General features: G+C 35.0%; 2 protein-coding genes across 2 annotated transcripts in view; both read left to right on the top strand.

Annotated features, from left to right (window-relative positions):
• LOC107654137 (synaptic vesicle glycoprotein 2B-like) overlaps positions 1-14964 on the top strand; it is a 27919-nt gene extending 12955 nt beyond the window's left edge. Inside the window, exons 2-13 of the mRNA XM_016441074.1 lie at positions 5013-5709; positions 10017-10197; positions 10806-10957; positions 11052-11185; positions 11576-11665; positions 11806-11919; positions 12003-12091; positions 12339-12503; positions 12609-12742; positions 12813-13013; positions 13171-13330; positions 14077-14964. Of these exons, the coding sequence (XP_016296560.1) occupies positions 5250-5709; positions 10017-10197; positions 10806-10957; positions 11052-11185; positions 11576-11665; positions 11806-11919; positions 12003-12091; positions 12339-12503; positions 12609-12742; positions 12813-13013; positions 13171-13330; positions 14077-14260 (2064 nt within the window). The 5' untranslated portion in view covers positions 5013-5249 and the 3' untranslated portion in view covers positions 14261-14964. The remainder of the gene's footprint in view (positions 1-5012; positions 5710-10016; positions 10198-10805; positions 10958-11051; positions 11186-11575; positions 11666-11805; positions 11920-12002; positions 12092-12338; positions 12504-12608; positions 12743-12812; positions 13014-13170; positions 13331-14076) is intronic.
• A 5053-nt stretch (positions 14965-20017) lies between these two features.
• LOC107654107 (uncharacterized) lies at positions 20018-20943 on the top strand. The gene is made up of 2 exons (XM_016441034.1): positions 20018-20734; positions 20893-20943. Exons 1-2 carry the CDS (start codon positions 20018-20020, stop codon positions 20941-20943), a joined length of 768 nt encoding a protein of 255 aa, XP_016296520.1.
• Positions 20944-25158: the final 4215 nt, after the last annotated feature.

Below are 25158 nucleotides of genomic sequence, written 5' to 3'. Positions count from 1 at the left end.
TGTTGACAAATATGATGCAGGGCAACAACTCCATAAATGCAGTTATGCCCTAAAATTCAAGATGTTAGTGCAAAAAATGCCTCTATGAGTTTCTGTCTCATAGGATAAGCAATAGACGATCCCACGAGCAGCGAGAGCTATATCACACGAGTGCTGAAGAACAAGTGCAAATGTGATTTTATACAACAGTACAGTAAATAAGAAGTTAATATTGTGCTATATTTTAAACACAATTTTGAGTTTTTGTTCAATTTTGCCAACGAAATTATTACCTAAAAGCCACAGCAGAATTGATGTGCATCTCTGAGCAACCAATCATGCCCCAAAATTCAAGATATTGGGGCAAAAATGCTCCTGTATGAGTTTTTGTCTCATATTTATATCACATAAGCGATATTACACGAGCAGCGAGAGCAATAGCCTATCAGGCGAGTGCTGTTAGTCCCGAGTGCGAATGTGATTTTATACAACAGTACAGTAAATAAGAAGTTAATATTGTGCTATATTTTAAACACAATTTTGAGTTTTTGTTCAATTTTGCCAACGAAATTATTACCTAAAAGCCACAGCAGAATTGATGTGCATCTCTGAGCAACACAGCGGTGTTAAGTTTTTGAATGAATCCGCATTTTGAACGAATCGTGTGAACCAATGATTCAGTAGTCCATAGAGAGAGCCCTTTACTGAATTCCTGAATGAATCAGCCTTCTGAACGAATTGACTCATAAAGACCTTTACCGCCACCTGCTGGTAGTTTTATTTTCTTCTTTAGAGTATCATTTCATTTATTAAAAAAAGGTATGATTAAAGGGATAGTTCAACAAAAATAAATAAATAAATAAATTATATCATCATTTAGCTACTCACCCTCATGTTGTTTCAAACCTGAATGACTTACTTTCTTTTGCGCAACATAAAAGAAGGTATTTTGAATACTGTTTATAACTAAGCTGTTTTGGTCACTAGTGACTTTCATTGCATGAACAAAAAATACTGAGATGTTTCTCAAATGATCTTCTTTTATGTTCCATACTTTATGTTAGGCCATTGTAGCCTAAACATTTAACACAATGATAGATTTAAATGATGTTTTGAGGGTATTTTCACAGCCAAATTTAGTTAGTGATCAATTCGATTAATTAATCGCAGCACCCTGTAATTAATTAGATTAAAAATTGTAATCGACTGACAGCCCTAATATATATATATATATATATATATTATATGAGTACAGAAATTGACACACTTAAAGGAATAGTTTTATTTACATTTTATTAAATTAAATTAAATACTATTTATTTATTTATAAATTAATACCTGGTAGATGTTTTACTGTATTTGTTAAAGTTAGACATCTAATTTTTTTCTTATTCAGTGTAATTCAGTGTAAGAACTTGCTGACTGGGGGACATATGTGCTATTACAAATTATTGCCAATTTATTGATATCAGCGATCTCGCCGTAGGTTTATAGTATGAATGAATGAATGTGTTCATGCAATGCATACAAGTATTGATTACACGTTTCTTCAAGTATGCTTTTTTAGCATTTATATTTAGCCTGAATAACAAAACAGTCATTGCCTTAACTCTCAAGTCCGCCTGATTGTCATAGAAACTATTGGCATTGTCATAGTAACTATTGCTCAGAAAGTACAGCTAGAAATTTTCTCGTGTATCAGTTTGCAAAGAGCCAAATGTCTCCTGCAGGCTCGATGGAAAAGGTATCAGATGAACCTGCAACTGATTCTTTTTGAGAAAAGCCCATCTGGAAACTCTGACCTTCACTTGTCTTTGTCAACAGGGAATGAGCCACTTTGTCGCAGATGCCGGTGGGCTGAGAAAATGCCAAATTGCACATTTACCTCAATGCAATCCTCTTCTGGATAATAAACAAATGCATTGTTATCCACACAGGACATGAAAAACCGAAGTGAATCAATCTTGAATAAAAAGCCATTTAATGAGCTCTAGCAGTTTTGCACAGCGCTGTGCCATAATTGCCCCTCTATATAATGCACAGATGGAAAGTAATGTTTAACAAGACATGGGAATTTGGAGGGGAGTGCGCCGCCTCAAATGATTGCAAACAGATTTTGCCCCAACAACAGTTTTCTAATAGGCCTTGTTTGGATCAGTTCCTGAGGGAAATCATATTTTCTAGACTGAACGTGTTTTACTTTTAACCCTTTGGTTGTGTATCTCCCATCATGATGAATAGTCTTTCCTGTACACAGTTAAACTTAGCAGGCATTAATGTTTTGCAATTTGTCCAATTTGTGCTGCAAAATGTGTGAATACAGCAATAATAAAATGCCTACCTGCATGTTAGAGCAGTTATTTGGCTGCTTAGCATGGTCCAGTTAGCACCTGTTGCTAGATGCTGTTGTTGTGTAAAATTCTACCTCCAAGATGTAGCCATTGTAATGCCTGTTCAAAAACATAACATTTCATATCTCCTCATAGATAATCAAAATAGTATTTCCAGCTATCCTTTTGTAGCACTGGTAACTAATCTAGCAGGCTAATCAGCTAGCAGCATGCTAACTTGCAGCCTAATAAGCTATCTGCATGCTTAGATGGCTTGCTAATCGGCTAGTCGCATGCTTTCCAGGTTAAAAGAATAGTGGTATGTAAAGCTACAGCTAACCAAATAAAAAATGTTTAATTTGACATACTACTTGCAGCCTAATAGGCTACCGACATGCTTAGATGTCTTGCTAATCAGCTAATTAGCCATACGCTTTGCAGGTTAATAGAATATTGGTATGTAAAGCTAGTGGATAACCAAACAAAAATGTTTAATTTCACCATTTCTAGCTTCTTTTTAATAATATGTGACATATCATTTTTGTGTTTACACAGTTAGCACAACATACAAAACAAAGCTTTTTTTTGTAGCCTATCAGGAACTAAGTAGGCTACAGTTCATTAAATTACAGTAGATTTTTTGCTAGTGACCAAAGCATGAAATTAACTTTTTCCCTTTGTCATCACAGCTCAGGATAGTTAATGAAGGTTTTAGGACTCATAAATGGGAATGTTAATGGCTCTCTATTATTACAGACCACCTTAGCATTAGCACACATGCTCCTGGCAATATTTCATATCACTTTCCCGCTGTCTTTCTCCTCTCTGCTGTTCTGTCTAATTAAATCCATAAAATCCCATAAATATAATTAATTTAGACAAATCTGAAATGAATGAGTCTGACTAAACGTACATCATTTTCATGTCTTCTTTATCAGCGCTAATTAAGCTGGAACAGGCTCATGTGTATGACCTCGCCATTCATTATACGATTATTCAAATTAGCAATTCAAAGGATGATCCCACTTGTGCCCTCTCGCTCCAACCAAAGAAATTTAAATTAGGGTTCTTGTTTAACTAAACTAATAACCCGCACACCTAATTCATGAGTGTCTCAGCTAGCGCCATTTCCTGTAATGAGCCCACAGGTCTTATGGGTAGTAACAGATAGGATGGACATTATTAACATATGTATGGGGGAGTAGAGTACTCTTCTACATTATAATTCACAGTGTGTCTGTCTGCTAGTGATGTGAATATATGGACCAGTGGGAATAAGACATGGGAATAAATTCTTGTGTAAAACCTCGCTTGAGGCAGAAAGACAGTGAGAATTGTGTCGAGTGAGACCGATCTCATTTGCTGCATTAGCGGAGACCCAAACGGATGTCGAATAAATGAGAAGAGGTCTCTGTGTCTTGTGACAGGCCTGGATTTCGTTTGTGAGCTCATTTGGTCACAGCTTTATAAAGCCTATTTAAAAAAGTGTGAAACAAAGGAAGGAATGTTAATGTGGCATGCCATGACATGCTGTACAAGGGAAAAGGGCTGATTTTGTTAAGGAATGCATGTTTAATTTATTGTACTTACAGATACAGTTGCCTGCATATTTTAATTGGCTCTTTATTTGTTTATTTGTTTATTTATTAATTGATATGCTGGTATACAAAAAGGGCTAATAAATAAATAAACATGCAATAAAATATCTTACAACATTACAGTAAAAACTATATAACTTTCAGTTTGTTATTTGATAGAAATATTGATATTTAGTGTCTAGTAACATTACAAGCAGGACAGTTCAATAAAGTATGCGTAATAAGTACAACAAATTAAGCATGCATTATTAAAAACAGGCCTTGTTCCATTATGTATGTATGTATTTATTTATTTATTTATTTATTTATGTGTGTGTGTGTGTGTGTGTGTGTGTGTCTGTCTGTCTGTCTGTCTATGTATAGCATCTGCAGTCTGTATTTATATGTAATTTTGCAGCCAATATAGACCTTTATATGAAATATAAATAAATAAGTACCTGCATAAATAAATATATATTTTTTTATAAATGAATTTATTGAATTTATTGTAGCAACAGTGTAGATTTAAAGGTGCAGTAGGAGATCTTGGAAAATGCTAACTTTAGCCTGATAGCACTGAAAGCGTACGTCCCACCCTCCCTGCAAATCTCTGTCCAAAGCCACGCCCCCTGAACGCATGAACGTACACAGACCAGACAACCGGAGACAACATTACTACACAATCACCAGACAATCACCTATTGCACCTTTTTAATTATTAACTAATTTGTATTCTTTAAAATCAAATCAAATCTTGGCAAAGAGTCAGCTGTAGAACCAGATGTGAATCTAGCGGCTGTGATGGGACAGAGCTGCTTGATAGGTGCTATTCATCTTAAAAAAGCCAGGTGCTTCTCAAAGCATCGTTTCCGCATCACTAGAGTACCCCAAATTGTATATTTTCATACCAGTGTGGTTCCTTGGTGCCCACCCATGTTTAAAAAATGTTAACTCAATCACTGATGTCAAATGTCCTTGGCTTCATAAAGCTTGATTAAGCAGCCTGTTTTTTGGACCAGTGTCATGAGTGGGTGTAGAAGTCAAATGTATCCTTCATTTATGCTTGATGTTGAAGCATTTATCCAAGGTTCCGTGTAACTGATTCAGTGTTGATTTCCATTTGCAGGTCAGCATGTGGCCCAATGAAAGCTCTGAAAATCAAAGGTGATTAGAAGTGACCAACCGCCATCCTTACAGTCAAACTCAAGGGACCCATTTGATTGGCGCCTTGAGGACCTCTCAAGATTTCTTTAGCTGTAAACACTGAAGCAGATCAAAAGAACACCTACACAAACCAACACAGCTACAGATTATGCTTATATAGGCTCCTACGTGCAGTGTAGGTAAGAACATCTCTGAAACCATGGCGGACCCCTACCACAACAACATTTACCACCAGGGAGACGGAGACAGCTATAGGACGTATGGACAGGGAGGACAGGACAGCTACGGTTATCAGACTGACTACCCTCCCCAGGAGGAAGACGCTGCCAGCGACGCCACTGAGGGACACGATGAAGAGGATCAAATGTATGAAGGGGAGTACCAGGGCATACCCCATCCAGATGAGGTCAAGGCTGCCCGGAGGGCGGCGAGAGCGAAAGCGAGGACCGTGGCGGACGGCGTGTCAGATCAGGAGGAGCTTGCTGAACAATACGAGGACATCATGGAGGACTGTGGACATGGGAAGTTCCAGTGGACCCTGTTTGTGGTGTTGGGTCTGGCGCTAATGGCGGACAGCGTGGAGTGCTTTGTAGTGGTCTTGGTGCTACCCAGTGCAGAGAAAGACATGTGTTTGTCCCACGCTGAGAAGGGAATGCTGGGTAAGTCACCGTTTTAGTGTTCAGAATAGCACCATAGTATTTCTGCAGTAAACACCTGAATGATCCACTAAATTAGCCAAAATGGGAAGTATACTGCACTTAGGCTATAGGTACTGGTTTCCCATGATGCATTGCACTCAACCTTACATTTCCAGTGCAAACCTTTTTGGAAATGAACCATGGTTTTAATTCAAATAAAACCAAAAAAGACATGGTTAATATAGTTAAAAAAATAGTAACCACAAATTAACCATGGTTTTGCTACACTAACCATAGTTTAACCATGGTGTTTTGTAGTAAAACTGTGGTTATAAAAATGGTAATCAATACGCCAAAAAACATGGTTACTACACTTTTACTACTATAAAACCGTGGTTAATTTTAACAAGCTATCAAGTTGCTAACATGTCTTTATTGTCTCATTATTTGATTGTACTGAAAAAAATCAAGACATAAACAAAAGGCTAAATAACTGTATTTAGCAGAAATTCTAACTGGACACCATTAGCTGAAGTACTCGCTTGAGGTTGTGGGATAAAAGAATGTAGATTACAACTGTTTGAAACATTTAGCGCTGCATAATGTGTACGGTTTCACATTATTTTTAAACGTAGCAGGCTGTATACAATGTACACTGTGCAGTATGTGGTTAGCATCCATTATATACATAACCTTTGTTAATCTGAGTTTAAAATGAACACAGAGTTAGCATAAACAATCTAATAGGATATATGCAGGATTTTCTTGGTGTATATTGATTTTTATGGATGTAAGCCATGTGCTGATATCCTGTTTCCTGAGTCCTTTTTTATAACAAAAACTCAACCAAGCAAAACCGCATGAATTAAATTTAGCTGGTTATGGAGTCCTGGATGCGGTTCCATATGCACATGCTGATGAAAAGTGTTAGTGTAATTAATCCTAGTAGTGATTTTGTGAATTGAGACAGACCTGAATGATGGCATACAGTCAATTTTAGCCAGCTGGTACTTAAGGAGACCATCAATTAAGAATGTTCTCAAATTAGCTAATGGAGCACTCGACGGTTGGGATTCATGCAGCTGGGTTTCACGCTCGGTTTTACATCAATCCACTCTTGCTTAGTAAAGCAGTTGGGGGAACTGACTCGTGACTCCCAAAGGTACGACTGAGATGGGTAGGTTTTCGGACAGACTAAAGCCTCAGAGAAACAACTAAGCAAGACCAAGCAAGCATAGAAATTGGAGTAAGAGGTAGTTGTGTTTAATGTGCCCGGCCTTATAGTTGAGACATAAGCTTTGTGGTACTGTAAAAAAAAAAAATGGTTATTTTATTTTATTTGTCCTGAACTTAAATAGTAATAGTAATACAGGACCTGAATTAAGATTAATTAGTAGTTTGCTCTCAAGACATGCCTAATAATTCAAAGATTTTTTGAATAATCTGTGCCTTAATTTATTAGTTACAAAAGGAAGTCAGATTTAAAGACTATAGCTTACCTTGTAATAATAAAGACAAATCTACATATCTGTCTATCAGATTGAATTTTTCAAGGCACCAAAGGTGCCAAGTGCAAAACCTTCCCCCGTCTGGATAAGTGATATTGATGTGTGTGCAGAAGCAGCGTGTATGAGAGTAAAGACTGTCTGTGAGCATCAGGGAGCCAGAATGAGCGAGCACTTTCCATCCTGCACACCCGTTGTGGAGAACAACTGAGTCAGCAGTAGCCCGACAGATCGATAGCTTCTCTCCTGACCTTGCTCTGATACATAATCCTGTGCCCACCTCCCCCTGCAATTGCCATCAGGTTATATTCTTCACTCACTTTTTCATACTTCACATCACTATCGGGGTTGGTTCTGATATGCCGTCTTTACAGAGACATTTTAGCTTCTTGCAGGTCTAGAACCGAATATGACGTCTTGTAGAGGTGTCTGCCACTTTTACAGGTTTTCTTAGTAGTTTTCATTTTTGGCCCAGATCTGCACCATGTTTCATGTTGGGTTGCTGTAATGCTAGTCATCTAACTCTTAAAGTGCTGTCACGTTTACTATTGTTTGTCGAATTTTTGCTGGCAAAATCCAGTCATTTTGATAGGATTCCTATCAAGCGATCAGGAATTTGGCATGAGGCCTTTATTCCTGAATAATTAAGCTGGTTTGAGTTTTTTTATATCTATATGTTTTCAAAATATTTTTAGGGGCCATTCACATATAATTTTTAAACGTTGGACTATTTATAATTTGTCATTTAAAAAATGCAACACTCATAAAAAACAGTGCAAATCTTGACATATCAGCCAAATGTGTCGTTCAGAATGTCTGTAGCGTTATCGATAAAATAAAGCGGTTTATTAGGGTCGAATTTGAAGACATTTTCAAAAAGGTTTCCAAGATTAGCTGACCTTACTAATCAAATAGTAGAATTTTTATTACTATTATTTGATGATCAATTATCTAGTCATTCAATGTGTCTCAAACTTTAATATAAAAAAAGGTCAACGAACATGTGTAATTACTGCACCACTATGCTATTTCTTCACCAAACATAATTTCAAAATAAGTTTAATGGTTTTGATTTAAATAGTTTCCTTAACTCTCCTTTATCGCTCATTGGTAAAAAAAAAACACAAAAAAAACATATAGCCCCGCCCGAACTCACGCCGTTGGTCGAATTTCCTTCCTTTCACTTCTGAAGGAAATAAACCTACAAATAGCCTATTTATAGTTTTCACATATTAAACTGGGACAGGTGAAAGAATTTTACCATTGAAAAAATGACACACGTCACCTTTAACCCTTGAAATGCAAACTGATGTTGTCATGTCAATCTGTATGACAATAAAGAATGAAATCACAGCATCGGCTTAGCCTTCGGCACTCATTTTGGCTTTGAAACATTGTCACGACTGTGTGACTCGGCGGATTAAGGCTGACCAATGGGATGCTGGGAGGATCCTCATGCTGAGCGGTGGGGGATAATGGCAGCTCAGCTCCATATGTTGATCTGCTCATAGAGGACGGTGCTGTCACTCTCACACTAGTCTTACACCAAACTCCCTTCACCACATGACCATCTGTACTCCACGCCAGGCCCTCGTGTGTCATGCCTGTGCAACACTATAGTTTTGAGGGGAAAATCTGCAGAATTATGCAGAAAAGTAACTGAGAGTACTACATTACTCATGATGTTGGCTGAAAGCATAATAGAATTACATAAAATATTTATATTCAATTATTTAATTTAATAAACGCTTAATATTTATACCTGATATTTAATTGTTAAATATTTAACCATATTAAATATTTAATAAAAAATCTATTGTTTTAGAATTTTAATTCTTTAGAAGGTTAAGATTAATTTTGTTATCTGTTTGTGAATACAAGTCTAGTTTTTGTTCAAAATCTTGCGGATATTAATGACATGCATTCTGTCATTTTTGGATGTAATAAGTCTGAAGTCTAACCGTAATGTGTGTGCATTTAGTGAACACTTTTATCCTGTGACAAGGTCATACACTCCCTAGGAAGTGAACCCTAACGTTTGAACTACAAAATCGCTTTAATGTTAAATCATGATTATCATTAAACCATTCAAACCTCTACTGCATTCCTGAAGTATAATTGTAATAATCTTGCCCTTCAAAGAACAGTTAATCTACTGGCATAATAATAACATGCCTCCACTGTCATTGTAAAACATTTGCACAAAGGTTCAAATTGAATGCCAGCTCTTTCGCTGCTCTCTTAAGTGACAGGTACATTTACTAAACGTGTTACGTCAGCCAAATTGCACACCTGTGAGCCCTGCTATAGCTTCTGAACACCCACTCGCACTCATTAAGATTGACCAGGACCGCAAAATCTTCTGTTGCAATCACTTAACCTTGTGACTGCTCATTTGACGTTCCTTTCCCTCCATTTCCGAGACTACATCAGCTTAAATTGATTGTGGTTGCTTGAGTTCTGATCTTACATATTTCTTTGTCATTTAAAAACACATGTAGACTCTATTGAATCTCATTAGATAAGAGTGATTGAAAGTAAGCACTGCACAATAAATGTGTTTTGGGAGGTGATGAGAATCTTAATGCATACTAACAAGAAGGAAAGGAGGGAAAGGATGCCCCCTAGAGGTACTGTAAAATAGAAGAGAGGTAAAATATGTGTAATGTTTTATAATATATAAAGAGAGAAAGAGAGAGAATATTAAATAATAAAATATGTATGTTTATTAAAGTATGCTCTCTCTCTCTATTATATATGATAGATATAACTATAAAAACTGTATGTCAATCGATCTCACATGGTTTATCGTTTCTTCTGCAGGTTTGATAGTATTCCTGGGAATGATGTTCGGAGCATTTATTTGGGGTGGCCTGGCTGATAAAGTGGGCCGACGGAAATGTCTGATTATCGTCCTGGCCATGAACTGCATTTCTGCCTTCTTCTCCTCATTCGCCCAGGGATATGGCTTCTTCCTGTTCTTCAGGCTGTTCTCTGGAATTGGGTAAGCTGGAGAAAAAAGAAAGATAAATAGTGGTATATTAAAGGGGTCATATGATGCGATTTCAAGTTTTCCTTTCTAGAGAGGCGGGGCATAGAGGACCTACAATAATGTACAGTATTTGAAAAATAATGTGTTTTTTGAACATTAAAGCATGTCAACATATTCTGTTACACCAAATACACAAAATAATGATCTTTAAAAAAGCATCATATGACCCCTTTAAGAAAAAACACAAAGGTCTGCCCTCCACCTTGGAAGCCATATAATTGCTTGACAATAAGTCATTGTTTTCCATTAGAGGTTGAGTCCTTCTGTAAATCAGGCATGTCCAGGCTCAAGCCCTTCTCCCTTGGCTCAACTTCTAATTTAAACCTAGTGATGGTGGGCGGTAATTACAGGACTGATTCATGGGGATCTTTCAATCTAGCTGCCTCTGGTAGTATTTTCAAGCTATAATATACCCTTAAGACTACATCATGACTTTAGAGGTCTCGTCAATATGCTCTCGTGGCCATTTACAGGTTTTGTGGACAAGAAAGAGGTAATGAATATTTGCAGATAGGAATAACTGCATTGTAAGAGAACTACGGCCATGTGTTGTCTTGCAGAATCGGGGGCTCCGTCCCAATCGTGTACTCGTACTTCTCTGAGTTCCTGCAGATGGACAAAAGAGGAGAACATCTCAGCTGGCTTTGCATGTTTTGGATGATGGGGGGCATCTACGCCTCCTTCACTGCCTGGGGCATCATCCCTCGATATGGTACATATGTATACTTTGTGTATGTTGAGCAGTGTAAAGATTATGCTCCTTTTTTCCCTTGCTTTTACATGTTGGTTGTTTTGCTGTATTTCAGGCTGGGGTTTCAGTATGGGCACAGAGTTCCAGTTCCACAGCTGGAGGGTGTTTGTTCTAGTCTGTGCTCTCCCAGCAATAGCGGCTTTTGTTGGGCTAATGTTCATGCCTGAGAGCCCACGCTTCCTACTGGAGGTATATATCTGAAATATACAATAGCGCTGTTCCAACACCTAGTGAGCTGACTTGCTGCCTACTGCCTACACAAACAACTGCTACATGTCATGGTACCTCATAAAGTTCTTCATAGACAGCAACTTGCACCACACAAATCTGATTGCCACTTGCAACTTACACCAAACAATTCAAAAATTGAGTTTGACATTAGCGTGTTGCTAAGCTAACCAAGTGATACTCTAAAAAGCATTAAACCACACAGACAAAATATTAATTCAAAAGAAATCTTTCACCTCAAATAGAATTTGTTACATCATAAATGTCTCTACTGTCACTTTTAATCAATTTAATGCTTTTTTGCTGGATAAAGGTATTCATTTGTTTTTTGTTTTTTTATATCTCTTCCAGAATGCTAAACATGATGAAGCCTGGATGATCCTGAAACAGGTTCATGACACCAACTGGAGAGCCAAAGGAGAACCTGAGAGAGTGTTTACTGTAAGTTTAATAATTTTCAAGAGCTGATTTGATGTTTGTAGTAGCATATAATACTTTTTGTCTTAGCTCTACATCATGTAATATGGTGAAGACTTTTTCTTTATCATAATGCCTCATGGATAATGAATCCTTTTATCCAGGTAACTCAAATCAAGACTCCAAAGACACAGGAAGATGAGTTTATTGAGATTCAGACTGCAACTGGAACTGCTTTCCAGAGATGGGTGGTTCGAACTTTGACATTGACCAAGCTGGTAAACCATAAAGCTAACAGTTCAATTGACTGACTGTATGTTCTTTAACATGTAATTGTAATATAAGTTATTTTTGTGTGCAGGTCATGAAAAATGTTTTGTCCCTCTTTGGTCGTGATCTAAGACTAGCTACTCTGCTAATGGCCATCATATGGTTCACAATGGCATTTAGGTAAACCACTTTTACTAATTGCTAATTATTCTTGAGTCCTGAAACACTGGTGCATTGATTATTTTATGAATCTCTTCTTTAGTTAAAGGCAAAGTGTGTAACTTTAGTGCCTCTAGTGTCAACAAATGGAATTGCAACACATTGGTAGGAAAAACACATAGTTTCGCCTCCAAACTAGCCCCATTGGTGGCGTTTTCACCCTTAAAAAAAATATTTAATTGCTTCTCTTTCTTGTGGTATATTTCAGTTTTTACGGGCTTTCTGTGTGGTTCCCTGACATGATCAAACACCTCCAGCACGAGGAGTATGAATCTAAGCTGAAAGTGTTTCACCGGGAGAAGGTGGAGCAATTTCATTTCAACTTCTCTTTGGAGAACCAAGTCCATAAAGAGGGAGAATACATCAACGACAAGTACACTGACAAAAACGCCATCTGCGACATCAATTATCCACAAATGCTTTTCCTAATTGTCAGGCTATGGTAGTATCTCAACGTGTGCTCTGTGCTTTCATGCAGGTTCATCAACATTGAGATGAAGTCTGTGAAGTTTGAAGACTCCTTGTTCGTGGACTGCTTCTTCGAGAACATTCGATCCACAGAAACGATCTTTGAGAACTGCACCATCCGCAGTACTGTGTTTTATGACACAGGTAAGAGATCTTACCCACAATTCAGAGCTGTTTTAGTGCACTAGACCTCAAGGTTTGTTCATTTCCACAGACTTGTATGAAGAAAAGTTCATTGACTGTACATTCGAGAACGTCACTTTCCTGCACAACAAGAAAGGATGCCATTTAGACTATGAGGAGGAGAATGACGTCCTTGTCTACTTGGTCAGCTTCTTAGGCTGCTTAGCCGTGTTGCCTGGAAATATAATCTCGGCACTCTTCATGGACAAGATTGGACGAATCAAGATTATAGGTGAGCTGAACCGCTGCCTAAATGGCTACAAACCTTAGCTTAGCTATTTTCAGAAATGCTATCGAAATGTTTATATCTAGTAGCTTGCAATCTAAGTCACTAATGTTGTTTCTAACCAAGAAGAGCCTGTGAAGACCACTTTTTCTTCTCTCTGCAGGTGGTTCGATGCTTATTTCTGCTGGCTGCACCTTTTTCCTTTTCTTGAGCTTTAGTCAGGCAGCCATCATAGCCTGGCAGTGTCTGTTTTGTGGCGTTAGCGTAGCAGCATGGAACGGCATTCAAGTCATCACTGTGGAGCTCTACCCAGCTTCAAAAAGGTAAAACCAATGAACAATTTTGAGAAATTAGTGTTGTTTTTGCTAGTAGATTTGCAAAGCGTGCTAAAGAAGCATTAGCAGCATTGTATTGTTATGCTAACAGAAAGTCTCTCGCCTACTTAACCTGGTAAAGCATGCAAATACGTTAATGCGCAAATATATTTACAGTACAGTGGGTTTTGTCCAATTACACCATGATGCAGTGTATAACAATGCTATTTTAGTATTCATTATATACTATTATAATATTTATCAATATTTTTAATTAGCATTTTTACATTTTATATTACATTTGAATATAGGTTTTTAATAATTTGTTCTTTTGTAATTTTTTATATATTTATTTAGCTTTTCTTAGGTTTCAGTTTAAGTAACCTTTTTTAAGTTTGTGTTTTTCATCTAATTTTTATTTACGTATTTTTTATATTTTAGTTTTGTTTCAAATACAGAAAAAAAATCTATAGATTTCTTTAGCAATAACAACACTGGTGTGTAATTGTATATTTAAACGATTAAATACATGTTGCATTCGTCCTTTGCCTTTGTCTTTCGAAGCATAGATACAAAGTCCAGGCCAATTGTAGTCTGATTAACACGCTAAACGAAGCTGAGTTACAATCACATTATCAGTCTGACTTTGCAAAAAAATGGACTTAATACAAATTGCTTTAGTGCAACTGAACTTTTAAAGTACATGTGAAAACCCATGCTGTCTTTTCATTGCCTGGTCTTAACTTCTTTTGCAGAGCCACAGCGTTTGGAGTCTTAAATGCCATTTGTAAGTTGGCGGCTATATTGGGAAGCTCAATCTTTGCCTCATTCGTAGGCATTACCAAAGTCATCCCCATTCTGCTGTCCTTCGGTGCTCTGGTCGGTGGAGGAGTGCTGGCCCTGAAACTGCCTGAGACCAGAAAGAAGGTCTTGCTGTGAAAATCTGAAGCTGAAAGTTTGGTCCAAGCCATTGTAAATGACAATTAGTGTGGAGATAGCTGCTGCATGTATAAAATTGGTCTTATTCGAGGGGGAAAAAAATACTTTTAATTTCATAATATGTGATATTAAATTCCAATATTCAAAAATTACAAGGACCAACTGATGGATCTACTCCTAGTCAAATATTAATGTATAGATATGCCTGATATTTCATATACAGTAAGTTAAAGGCCTGTTGAGTCATTTAGAGCCTCAAAAAATACCTGCACTAGTTATATAGTTTCAGAAAAACCTACAGGGAGTATTATAGAGAAAAACCTCCAGTGAAAAATACAGCTGTCCCAGATTTGCTTGGATGGGGTAATCAGAGTCATGGAAGTTTCACTCCTGTGCCATTTCTTGGTCAAAAAAATCAGGTACTGTTGAAGATTTTCTTTTTATCTTATTCTATAGCTTGTTGTAATTTGCTATCGTCTCACCCTCTGCCTTTGCTTATGATGTAACCTCCACTGAAAAAAGGTGTATTTTTGTCCTGGTGTTTGCAAGTGTCCTACTGTATGTCAAGAGACTGATCTCAATGTGTCGCTGTGCGTTTGGATGCTCGGTGCAGAATGTGCGCTTGTGTTTGTTGGGTCACTGCGGAAACCATTACGTGTGCTTCCTCCGTTTTCTATTCTTGCTTTATTACCTGTAAATTGGCGGAGCACCTTACAAAGCTAGCCTCGCTTTACCTTGCCTTTCACTAAATGTGTTGTTTAGTCTAGTGCTCGCTCACTCTCTTTCTCTATTGCGCTCTTATTTTATTATTTTGCATTCTGTGAATCCTGTAAAAGTCGGACGGTTTGTTCACTTTGGACTTGAGCTGCACAGAACCACATATCTGTATGTGTTGTTGACTGAGTTGCATGTGTGTAACTTACCAAGTAATGTTGTGTCGTTTCTCAATGTGTTGTCTGGATGATGTAATGTATGTCTCACTGCAAATAAAACTGGTTAGACCATACTAGTCATTGGTAACCTGTATCATTTTAGTTTTCATGAGCTGGTTATAGGGCTCTTAAAGGAAAGGTACACACACAAAAAATGACATTTCTGTTATGATTTACTCACCCTCATGTCGTTCCAAAACTGCATGACCTTCCTTACACAAAATATGATATTTTGAAGAATGTCTATAAATATTATTTTTGGACCACGTTGACTTCCATTCTATGTCCAAAAAAAAACTTATTTTGTTTAATCATACATGTTTGGAATGACATGGGTGAGTAAATAATGACGATTTTTGTTTTTAGCTGAACTATCCCTTTAAAGTTTATGAAGCTGTCACCTTTGTAACCAATGAACAAAGCTGTGCATGCTCACTATATTACTGTTTTGCTTTAAAAAACACAATATAAACAATACATGCACCAAAATGAAATATATACACCTGAATATGGAAGCCAGTTTCTGCCATGGAATAAAAATAAATAAATAAATAAAAAAGGTAAATGTGACTTTTATGTCAAATTTCTGACTTTTTCTTGAAATTCTGAGTTTATATCTCAAAATTCTGAATTTTATCTTGCAATTCTGATATATAAACTCAGAATTGTGAGATATAAACTTGCAATTCTGAGAAGAAAATTCTGAATTGCAGGATATAAAACTGGAATTGCAAGATTCTGAGAAGTCGGAATTGTGAGTTACAACCCTGCAACTGTGAGGAAAAAATTTATTTTAAGATAAAAGTCGCAATTGGCTTTTTTTTTTTTTTTTCTGTGACAAGTTTATATCTTAGAATTCTGTTTATATCTCAAAGTTCAGATTTTTTTCCTCAGAATTACCAGAAAAAAAGTTTGAATTGTGAGATAAAAAGTCACAATTTATTTATGTATTTATTTATTTATTTATTTATTATTTTATTTTATTATTTTATTCCGTGGCAGAAACAGGATTCCATACCTGAAAAACTGGACAGATCCATATGTTGAAGACGGAATGAAAACCTCCTTCTCGTTATGCATAATTAATAATAAACTCTGTGTAATTGATTCTAAGTTTATTTGTGAACACTTGCTTCTTCATTTTTATAGCATATTTATTTGGAAATATTTTCTGGCTGTTACAGAAATAATTCATTTTATGTTTTCCGTTCTGATGTTTTTGTTTTGTGACCGTACATTATGAATTACAAAAAGTAAACATTTATGTGATTCGCACAGTTTGTGTTGGGCGTTTCTTTTTTTTTTCTTTTTTTGGCAGAATACTTTCTTCTGCCTGCCAGCTCATTCTGTCTTGGGGTTTGAGCAACTGTGTGAAAGATGTAGCAACAAGACCTGGGAAACAGAGCTGGAGCAGAGTCCCTTTTTTCGCTTGGTTGAGAGGTTTTAGTTTGTAGAGAAGCTATTCAACACTTACCGTCTCTGAAACTGTAGAAGTGGGTGGGAAAATATACAAAAAATGAGTGCAAAGATCATGTAAAATGCCAGTTCTGGTTCAGAAATGAGTGAATATTAAACACTAGACTCCTGGAGATTCATGATGTACTTACAGTATATTTAGTGCACTAAATGCACGTTTTTTTCACATTGGGCACCACATACTCATGTCAATGTCATGTTTCTCCTGATTTGCAGCACCTCTGTCTCAAGATATTTTGTTTTGATTCACACTCAGGGTGCAAAATGCACACCATGAGAGGAGGGTAAAAAGGGAGAGAACATTGTCATTCCCATGGGAATGTCAAGAGGACAGTTTGTTGCTTTAAATGTTAGGATCGAATAGAAACACATGCCTTAATAAAATGAAGTATTTTTTTATTCTTTTTGAGATGGTGAACACTGTGGTCTTATAAGACTGTGAACTAATAGATGCTAACAGTCTCGCCCACCATGCCTCTGAGGTGCCAAAGACCACCACAGACGTGGCACCTCTCGGCTCTCAGAGGGTGAGATCAGGGTTCGGGAAGTTCACATCACAAAGGTCACACCGGGGCTTTGAAAGGACAAGTCAGAGTTTAAAAATCATAGCTGCTGAGATGTTTCAAAAACCTGCTACAACACAAATGTCAAACTATATATATTTGGAGTCTAAATGTTTTGAAAGAAGACTGTTATGCTCATGAAACCTGTATTTATTTGATCAAAAATACAGTAAAAACAGTAATATTGTGAAATATTATTACAATTTAAAATAACTGTTTTCTATTGTAATATTTTTAAAATGCAATTTAATCCTGGGAATTTTCAGCAGTCATGACCTCAGTCTTCAGTGTCACATAATCCTCCAGAAATCATTGTAATATGCTTTTATTTGTTTTTTATTTATTTATTTTTTTAGTCTAAAGCCTTCCTGGGCAAGCCAGTTTAAGTTAATAAGTGTTATAAGTTTATATACACACAAAATTAAAATTAAAATACACAAAGACAAATGTTACATTCATAACACTAGTTAGTTAGGTATATAAATATTTGATAAACATATTGAATCAAATTATGAATCTAAAGCATTTGACCATTAAAAATGTTTTTAATATACAAATGTATATACACATACTATCCTTACTGTCTTATCAGCAAATAGATGCTTCTGAAAACCTATTAATTGTGTTGATTGTTATTGTCGAGTGATTGTGAGAAGATGAACTCGGTGAGGTCGCGGAGACTCTCGTGAACTGTGTCGCTCGCGCAGGTTTAGCACCTTGTAGTTCTCAAGGTGCCACGTTAAGGTGCCAGTCTAAACAGTGGCATTTCAAAACTCCCACACTCACCCACACACCTTCAAACAGGCTGAATATAGTGAAAAGCTTTTTAAGGGGTTGAACATATTTTTAATGTTCAACCATTTTATGTGTTTGGGATAAGCAGCACACTATGCTGATCAGTGCTATGCTAATGCTGATCAAAGTTTAAAAAATCATAATGTAAGGCTAAAAAACATTTAACAGTCTACATATGAATAGGCTTCATTCTGAAATGTCTTTTCGATGACCGTATATTGGTGTGATGGCTCTTAATATTGTTTAGCCAGCCTCATTAGCTCACTTACATGTGTGGTGTGAAATTCCATTAAAGGTTCACACAGACAACAGAGCAGTGGACTAGCCTTTAATGCGACTCATTAGAGGTGTCGTTTAACACCTTGTCTGTGAGAGAACGGCCTGAGTCTCTGTCCCTATACAACTGTGTCTGTGACCCATTGACCGCATATCATCATCTGCAGCTTGGATTCTTAGAAACATGGTATACATTTATCCTTTATGGGTCTATCAGCATCTATCAAACTTTGCATTTGTGTACTTTCTTTGAATAATTTATGCCATGTTTGACATATAATTATAAACATTATTTTATTTTATTTTTTTATTTTAATATTACATTTTATTTTATTAGTTATTCTATATTTTAATATTTGTTATTATTTTTATTATAGTATGTTATATTAATATAAACATATTTTATATGAATATATTATCACAGTTGACTGTAGGATAGTGATATTGGTTGATATTTATGTTATGGTTGATGTAAAACAATGCAAACAAGTCATATAAATATTATATAATGTAAAAAAAAAACAGTTATTTTATGTGATTTAATATAAAAAACAATATAATATATAATTCAAGTAATTTATTGTCTTAATTGGAAAATTGAATTAATGATAAATCGTTTAAAATAATTTATTTTTAATCTAATGTATATAAATAAATAAATGTGTGTATATATATATATATATATATATATATATATATATATATATATACACTATAATACAATTTCATAAAATAATATATCATTTAAATCATTTTTATAATTTTGGGGACATTTGTGTCGATAATATATTTGTTTGATAAATTATTAACTATTAATAATGTATTAATGATATATTATTTCTGTTATTCAAATTTTATATAACATTAATAATTTATATTATTATGTATTACATATATTATTAGTATTATATGCCATCATGTTTGTTGACTATATTTTTTCTTTTTCTTTATTTGTTATTATTTTAATTTTTTTACTTCATGAGAAATTGTAATTATTATGCAGTAAATCTGTGAATTTATATATTATATTATTATTAATTATGTATACAGCATTATAAGAAATTTTGATTATTATGCAATAAATCTGCTCTTTTTTATGAAAATTTTAGCATTTTAATTTTTAATGAATCAGTTTATTGTGTTTCTATTTCTGGGCTGAAAATAATCCAAATAGCACTGGAGAGCTTGTCACAGTTGACTGTAGGATAGTGATATTGGTTGATATTTATGTTATGGTTGATGTAAAACAATGCAAACAAGTCATATAAATATTATATAATGTAAAAAAAAAACAGTTATTTTATGTGATTTAATATAAAAAACAATATAATATATAATTCAAGTAATTTATTGTCTTAATTGGAAAATTGAATTAATGATAAATCGTTTAAAATAATTTATTTTTAATCTAATGTATATAAATAAATAAATGTGTGTATATATATATATATATATATATATATATATATATATATATAAGGAGGGGAGGGGGGGGGGGGAGTTCATGCTGAGTAGGAGTGAAAAATCACACATTACCTGATGACTCGTATCTGTAGGTTCCCACATCGGGACCGGACTTCTCCCTCTCTCCCTGTAGTCTGGTCTGGGACAGAGGCCTGCAGAGGTGTCACTTCACACCTCTGAGGCCTGAGGCTGCTATAAAGCCTCCCTCCAGCAAACCCTCCGGCATCACTGACTCTCTCAAACCACACAGAATGGACGTGTCTTCTCCTTTCTTCAGCTACTTCACACAAAACTCCTGGAGCTGCCCGAGCTCAGACTCTGAATTCTACAACACCTCATCTCCTGAAGCCGTTTCTCCTACTTCCTACATGGACTTCTCTCCTTCAGCCCAGCTTCAAAACAGCTCTTCTTCTCCTCCCGGAGGTGCAAAGGCGCCCACGTCGGGTTCATTACATCAGGACGGCTCACGTTCCCGCGTTGGAACTAGAAGAACACGCTGCAAGAACCCAAGCAAGCAAAGACAGAGCGCCAGCGAGAAGGAGAAGCTCAGAATGAGGGACTTGACCAAAGCTCTCCACCACCTCAGGACTTACTTACCTCCTTCCGTGGCTCCTGTCGGTCAAACTTTGACGAAGATCGAGACTCTTCGCCTCACCATCCGCTACATCTCCTATCTGTCTGCTCAACTAGGCCTCGGCGAGGAGTCTCTCTGCCAGATGAGGGACCTGAGAGCTTCTAGATACCAAGAATCGTCTCAAAATCAGGGCTATTCGACACCAGAGTACTGGGGACTCAGCACATCACATCAAGAACTGTCTCAAAGCACCTTCAGACCTTCAGAGCATGTGTTGAGGTCTGATCAGGTCTGCAGGAGCATGGAAACACCTGCTTATGATGATTCCTTCAACTCCAGCTCCGAATCTCTTCTGGAAGGCCCTCTGTATGCAGATACAGCCACAACATACCAGGTGTGTACTTTGTTTGACACTTATATATTTGAAATGAAAAATTCTGAATATGTATAAATAATGCATATTGTGTTAGCTTTTTATTATTCATTTAATTTTCAAAGACTGAATAAATGCTGAATAAAATAAACTTAATTTTTTTCCACCTCTCTTTTTAGGGCTACAACATAGCTGTCCACTGTCCGATTGCACCGGAATTCTGGGGATGAAACACTCATTGAACTTTTCATATATTTAAAAATGTTCTTTTTTTTTTTTTTTTTGTGGACTCTACTGTACAGTATTTAATGTATTTTTAAAAATATTGTTTTGTCTTATTTTAAGATTTCTATTTTAATATTATATATTTTGTATGTTATCTTTTTTTGTAGAAAAATGATACTAATTTATTGATATTTATATTAAAAACATCTAAATGTCAAAGTTTTGATTTTGTGTATTAACTTTGAACTTCACGATTTTGTTTATTTATCATTAAATAACAATAAAAAGGTCTTCACTATTTCAAATCAACTTTTGTCAATCAACAAATCAACAGTTATTCATGATTATTCATTATCAATATATTCTCAAACCAGGGTTATTATAGTTAACCGAAACTGAAATTAAAACTAAAACCATAAAAAAAAATAAAATAAAATAAAAATTATAATAATAATAATAAATATTTACTAAAATAAATATATTTATACATTTTCTCATTTTTATTTAGTCTAACTTAATGTATTAAATTCAACTAAACTAAATTAAAAATCAATAAAAACCTTACAGACATATTTAAATAGAAATACACAACAAAAACACTGGCTAACATTAAAATGAGAACTGAACATATAAAAATAAAAATTTATTTAAAATAATAATAATAAAGACTGTAATAGCTTCTCAGTTATGCTAAAATAACACTATCTCAAGTATGAGTGACGGAGGCTATATGAATCCTGTTTGCTTTATTGTAAGGCAATATCTACTGTCTCCATAATTTTACAGCCACATGCAGCTGCGCCGCAATGATTTTACCCCATGACGACTCCTCTTCATGTCACTCTTGACACACACTGTCACTTTTGTCCTAAACCTAAGCAAATATTCTCTTATAGTTATCCATTTAGCTTCTGTTACACGTGCTTTATACTTGATGTTACAGCAATGTAAGTTACACCTAATCAAAAGACTATTGCTTTCATAGCATTTCTTCTAAATTCAGATTTTTTTTTTTTTTGATAATATAATGCAATTCTTCCTATCCTGTTGACCGATTTCATTACCCCAGACAGAAAAAAAAGGAATGCAAAAATCAGCTGGAATGTGCAGAAATTGCAAAGACAGGCAGTTACAGCGTTAGTGGAGGCTTTGAGTCTCTCCTCAGTCATTTACATGTAAATTACACTCAGAATCCTGCTAATGGGCTTTTGCAGCCAGTATTCACAGATCCCAGCCGATAAAGAAAATGTAATGTGGAGCAAAACAATTAACCAGCATTAACAATTGTTTAGAAGAATATCAAATGGGGTTAAAATATTATGATGCCTTTTTTGAGGGCTGCACTTCCTAAGATACAAAGGCAGCTATATATTTTCATGTAAAACGATTTTTTACACTGTGAGAAAAACATATAGCCTAATATTAGTTCTGACATATTAAGTGTGTTATTATAAAGACACGTTCATCAAAAAATTATATTATTGAATTTTATTTGTCATTATACTAAAGTAAAAACACATTATTATCATTATTTGGAAAATAGCTTTTTATTGTCAATATATATATATATATATATATATATATATTTACTAATATTAGAATATAAAGGCGAAGCTAAAGGTGACTAGGGCTAGAAAAACAGATACAAGTATTCTTAAATGTATTGTATGTACATAGCAAAGAATGATATTTAACATTTACATTCACAAAATTAATTTCATGCATTCAATTTTTTAAACATTTTATATTATTGTTATTTTACTTAAGGAAAAAATACATTATTACATATATAATTATATATATATATATATTTTTTTATCTTTCAAATTTTCCCCTTTGAGGCCCTCTGATGGTTAAACTGACTAAATGAAACATTGAAGTTATAATGAATTATATAATTAAAACATCTTTCTCTCCAGTCATACTAAAATAGGTATAGACCTTTATATCTGGCCAGGCCAAATAATTGGCCAATATTTTTTAAATACTTTAATATTCTGATCAACAAAAGTGGTTTCACCTTGTTTTCATTTATTTTGATCATTTTAACAAATTTACTTTAAAAAAATGCAAAATAAATATCTGTTCAATTTCAGCATGTTTGATGTCTCATGTACATAATTACATGTAAACAGCATTAATATATTTGCCCTGATTTTGACCACTGAAAAACTCAAATCAGGCAACTATTCTAAATACACTCTGACAGGTTACATCAGAGATACATGTTCAAATTCTGATAGACCAACTAATTAGACTAAAAAAAGTTTTAATTAAAATATTATTATATTGAATAAATATGAACATAAGAAGAAGAATATATTATTATTATTTATTTTCAGTTTATTCATATATTGATATTATCTTTTTTTATGTAAAAAAAAAAAATTTTTGATTACATTTTCCCTGTAGCTAAATTCAATATTATAAACTCAAAAAGACATAAACATGGTATTCCCCAGCCCATTCAAGCTGTGCCATGACACAAAGGCCTTACCATCATCCAAGTACTAATCAGGCCTGTGCAAATAGAAGCTCTTTCTTAATGAACTCCAGGTCAACAAAAAAGAGCATCTCGCACCTCAGAGTCTGGGCTGGATGATCCCTTTAAAAGCCTGAACTTCATGCATGCTTATCCTCAAATGCGAGAGGGGTCGGCGTGCTGCATGCGTTTCAGGACAGTGCCGAGGTGTTAGATACTCAGCTAATTACTCTGCTTTAGATACCCTTGACCCTGTGACTGATATGCTCATGTGGAGCTCAATACACAGTTTACAGAGCACTGGGAGGAAAGGATTTAGACAATTTAGTTGTTTACCTCAAATCAACTTTTAACCGAGCAGGATAAGAAAAACACTTCACACTGATGTGCTAATCAACCTTTGATGCTTTCGGAAAAAACTAAGAATGATTTGAAAAGGAAGAAAGGAACTCATTTGCAGGGAGGTCTGAGACTCTAAATCAACATTTCAGTGAATTAGCAGTGACCAGTGACATTTTTAATGAGTTAAGTGCACATTTTGTGTTTTTTGATGTTGTTGTTTGTTGTTTGGTTTTTAATTGTGCAAGTTTGCTGTATGCTTTAACCTAGGCCGTGATTATGTCATAGTTGTATATTTGGAATCCCATTTGATGACTTTTGACATCATATTCAGAATTTGGAATTTACTCATTCTTTATTTCACAGAAGTCATTTCTTCTGATCTTGTCTGAAATTAGTGTGTTGTCTGGGAACAGTCTATATCTAATTATTTCAGGTCAGCACCGGGCAAGAAGGAGCAAAAAGTGACACGTTGTGGTCTGGGAACCATTTCCTCAGAGCTACTCACACTGAAGCCCAGGCCTGAGGAAGAGCTCACCTTACACCTCAGAGATGAAAACAACAACTGGATACACAACCATCAATGTTTGATCTCACTTCAAATCTAAAAGCATATATATGTATGTGTGTATGTATGTGTGTGTGTGTATACACACACACACATACACAGCGTATATATAATTTTATGTACTATATTTTACATTTTAAAATTGTTAAAGTAAAACTGAGCAAAACTGTGATTTCAAATCCAAACGTTTAAAAATTATTAGTCCTTCTAATAATAAAAAAAAGCTGTCCTTCCTGAGTTCCCATGAGGCCATAAACGGTAAAAGTCAGTTGTCTAAACAAAAACCTGTGAACAACTGACACATTACAGGCTACACACTTCACAAAAAGAGGTGTTACTCTGAGAGAGCAAGCATTTTCTAAAAAGCAGAAAATAAGACATTTAAATTTCATACCATTTCGAATAAATAAAAACATGAATGCATAAATAAATGCACTTTTAATAAATAAATTAAAAAAGATATACCGTCCAACATTCATGGCCTTCATTGATTCAAAACCACTTTCCTTCTACCTCACTTCAGAAACACAATCCCATGGTAATCCTATACATATAAAAAGTATGAATGTATAATTGAAATCATTTCTAATAAATTAATGAATAATTGTATTAGTAATTGTAAGAAATATAGATAAATGTAATATATAAATATAATGTCATAAAGAATGAATGCATAAATAAACGCATGTCTAATACAATGGATCTTTTTCACATTTCCGGGTTTCTCAGCAGCGGAAGTCGTCATGGGTTAACTTCAAGAACAGTGAATGGGAGAGTACCACATACATAATATATATATATATATATATATATATATATATATTTTTTTTT

The sequence above is a fragment of the Sinocyclocheilus anshuiensis genome, unplaced genomic scaffold, assembly GCF_001515605.1.
Source record: "Sinocyclocheilus anshuiensis isolate Anshui unplaced genomic scaffold, SAMN03320099.WGS_v1.1 scaffold115, whole genome shotgun sequence".
Lineage (NCBI taxonomy): Eukaryota > Metazoa > Chordata > Actinopteri > Cypriniformes > Cyprinidae > Sinocyclocheilus > Sinocyclocheilus anshuiensis.
The sequence above is the reverse complement of the archived record's forward strand: the minus strand, read 5'-3'. Positions and strand labels throughout refer to the sequence as shown.

Bases quoted from the DNA above. Each gene is read 5' to 3' on its own strand.
- LOC107654107 (XM_016441034.1), top strand. From the start codon at position 20,018: ATGGACGTGTCTTCTCCTTTCTTCAGCTACTTCACACAAAACTCCTGG. The intron at 20,735-20,892 runs GTGTGTACTTTG...CTCTCTTTTTAG, and splicing joins ATACAGCCACAACATACCAG to GGCTACAACATAGCTGTCCA.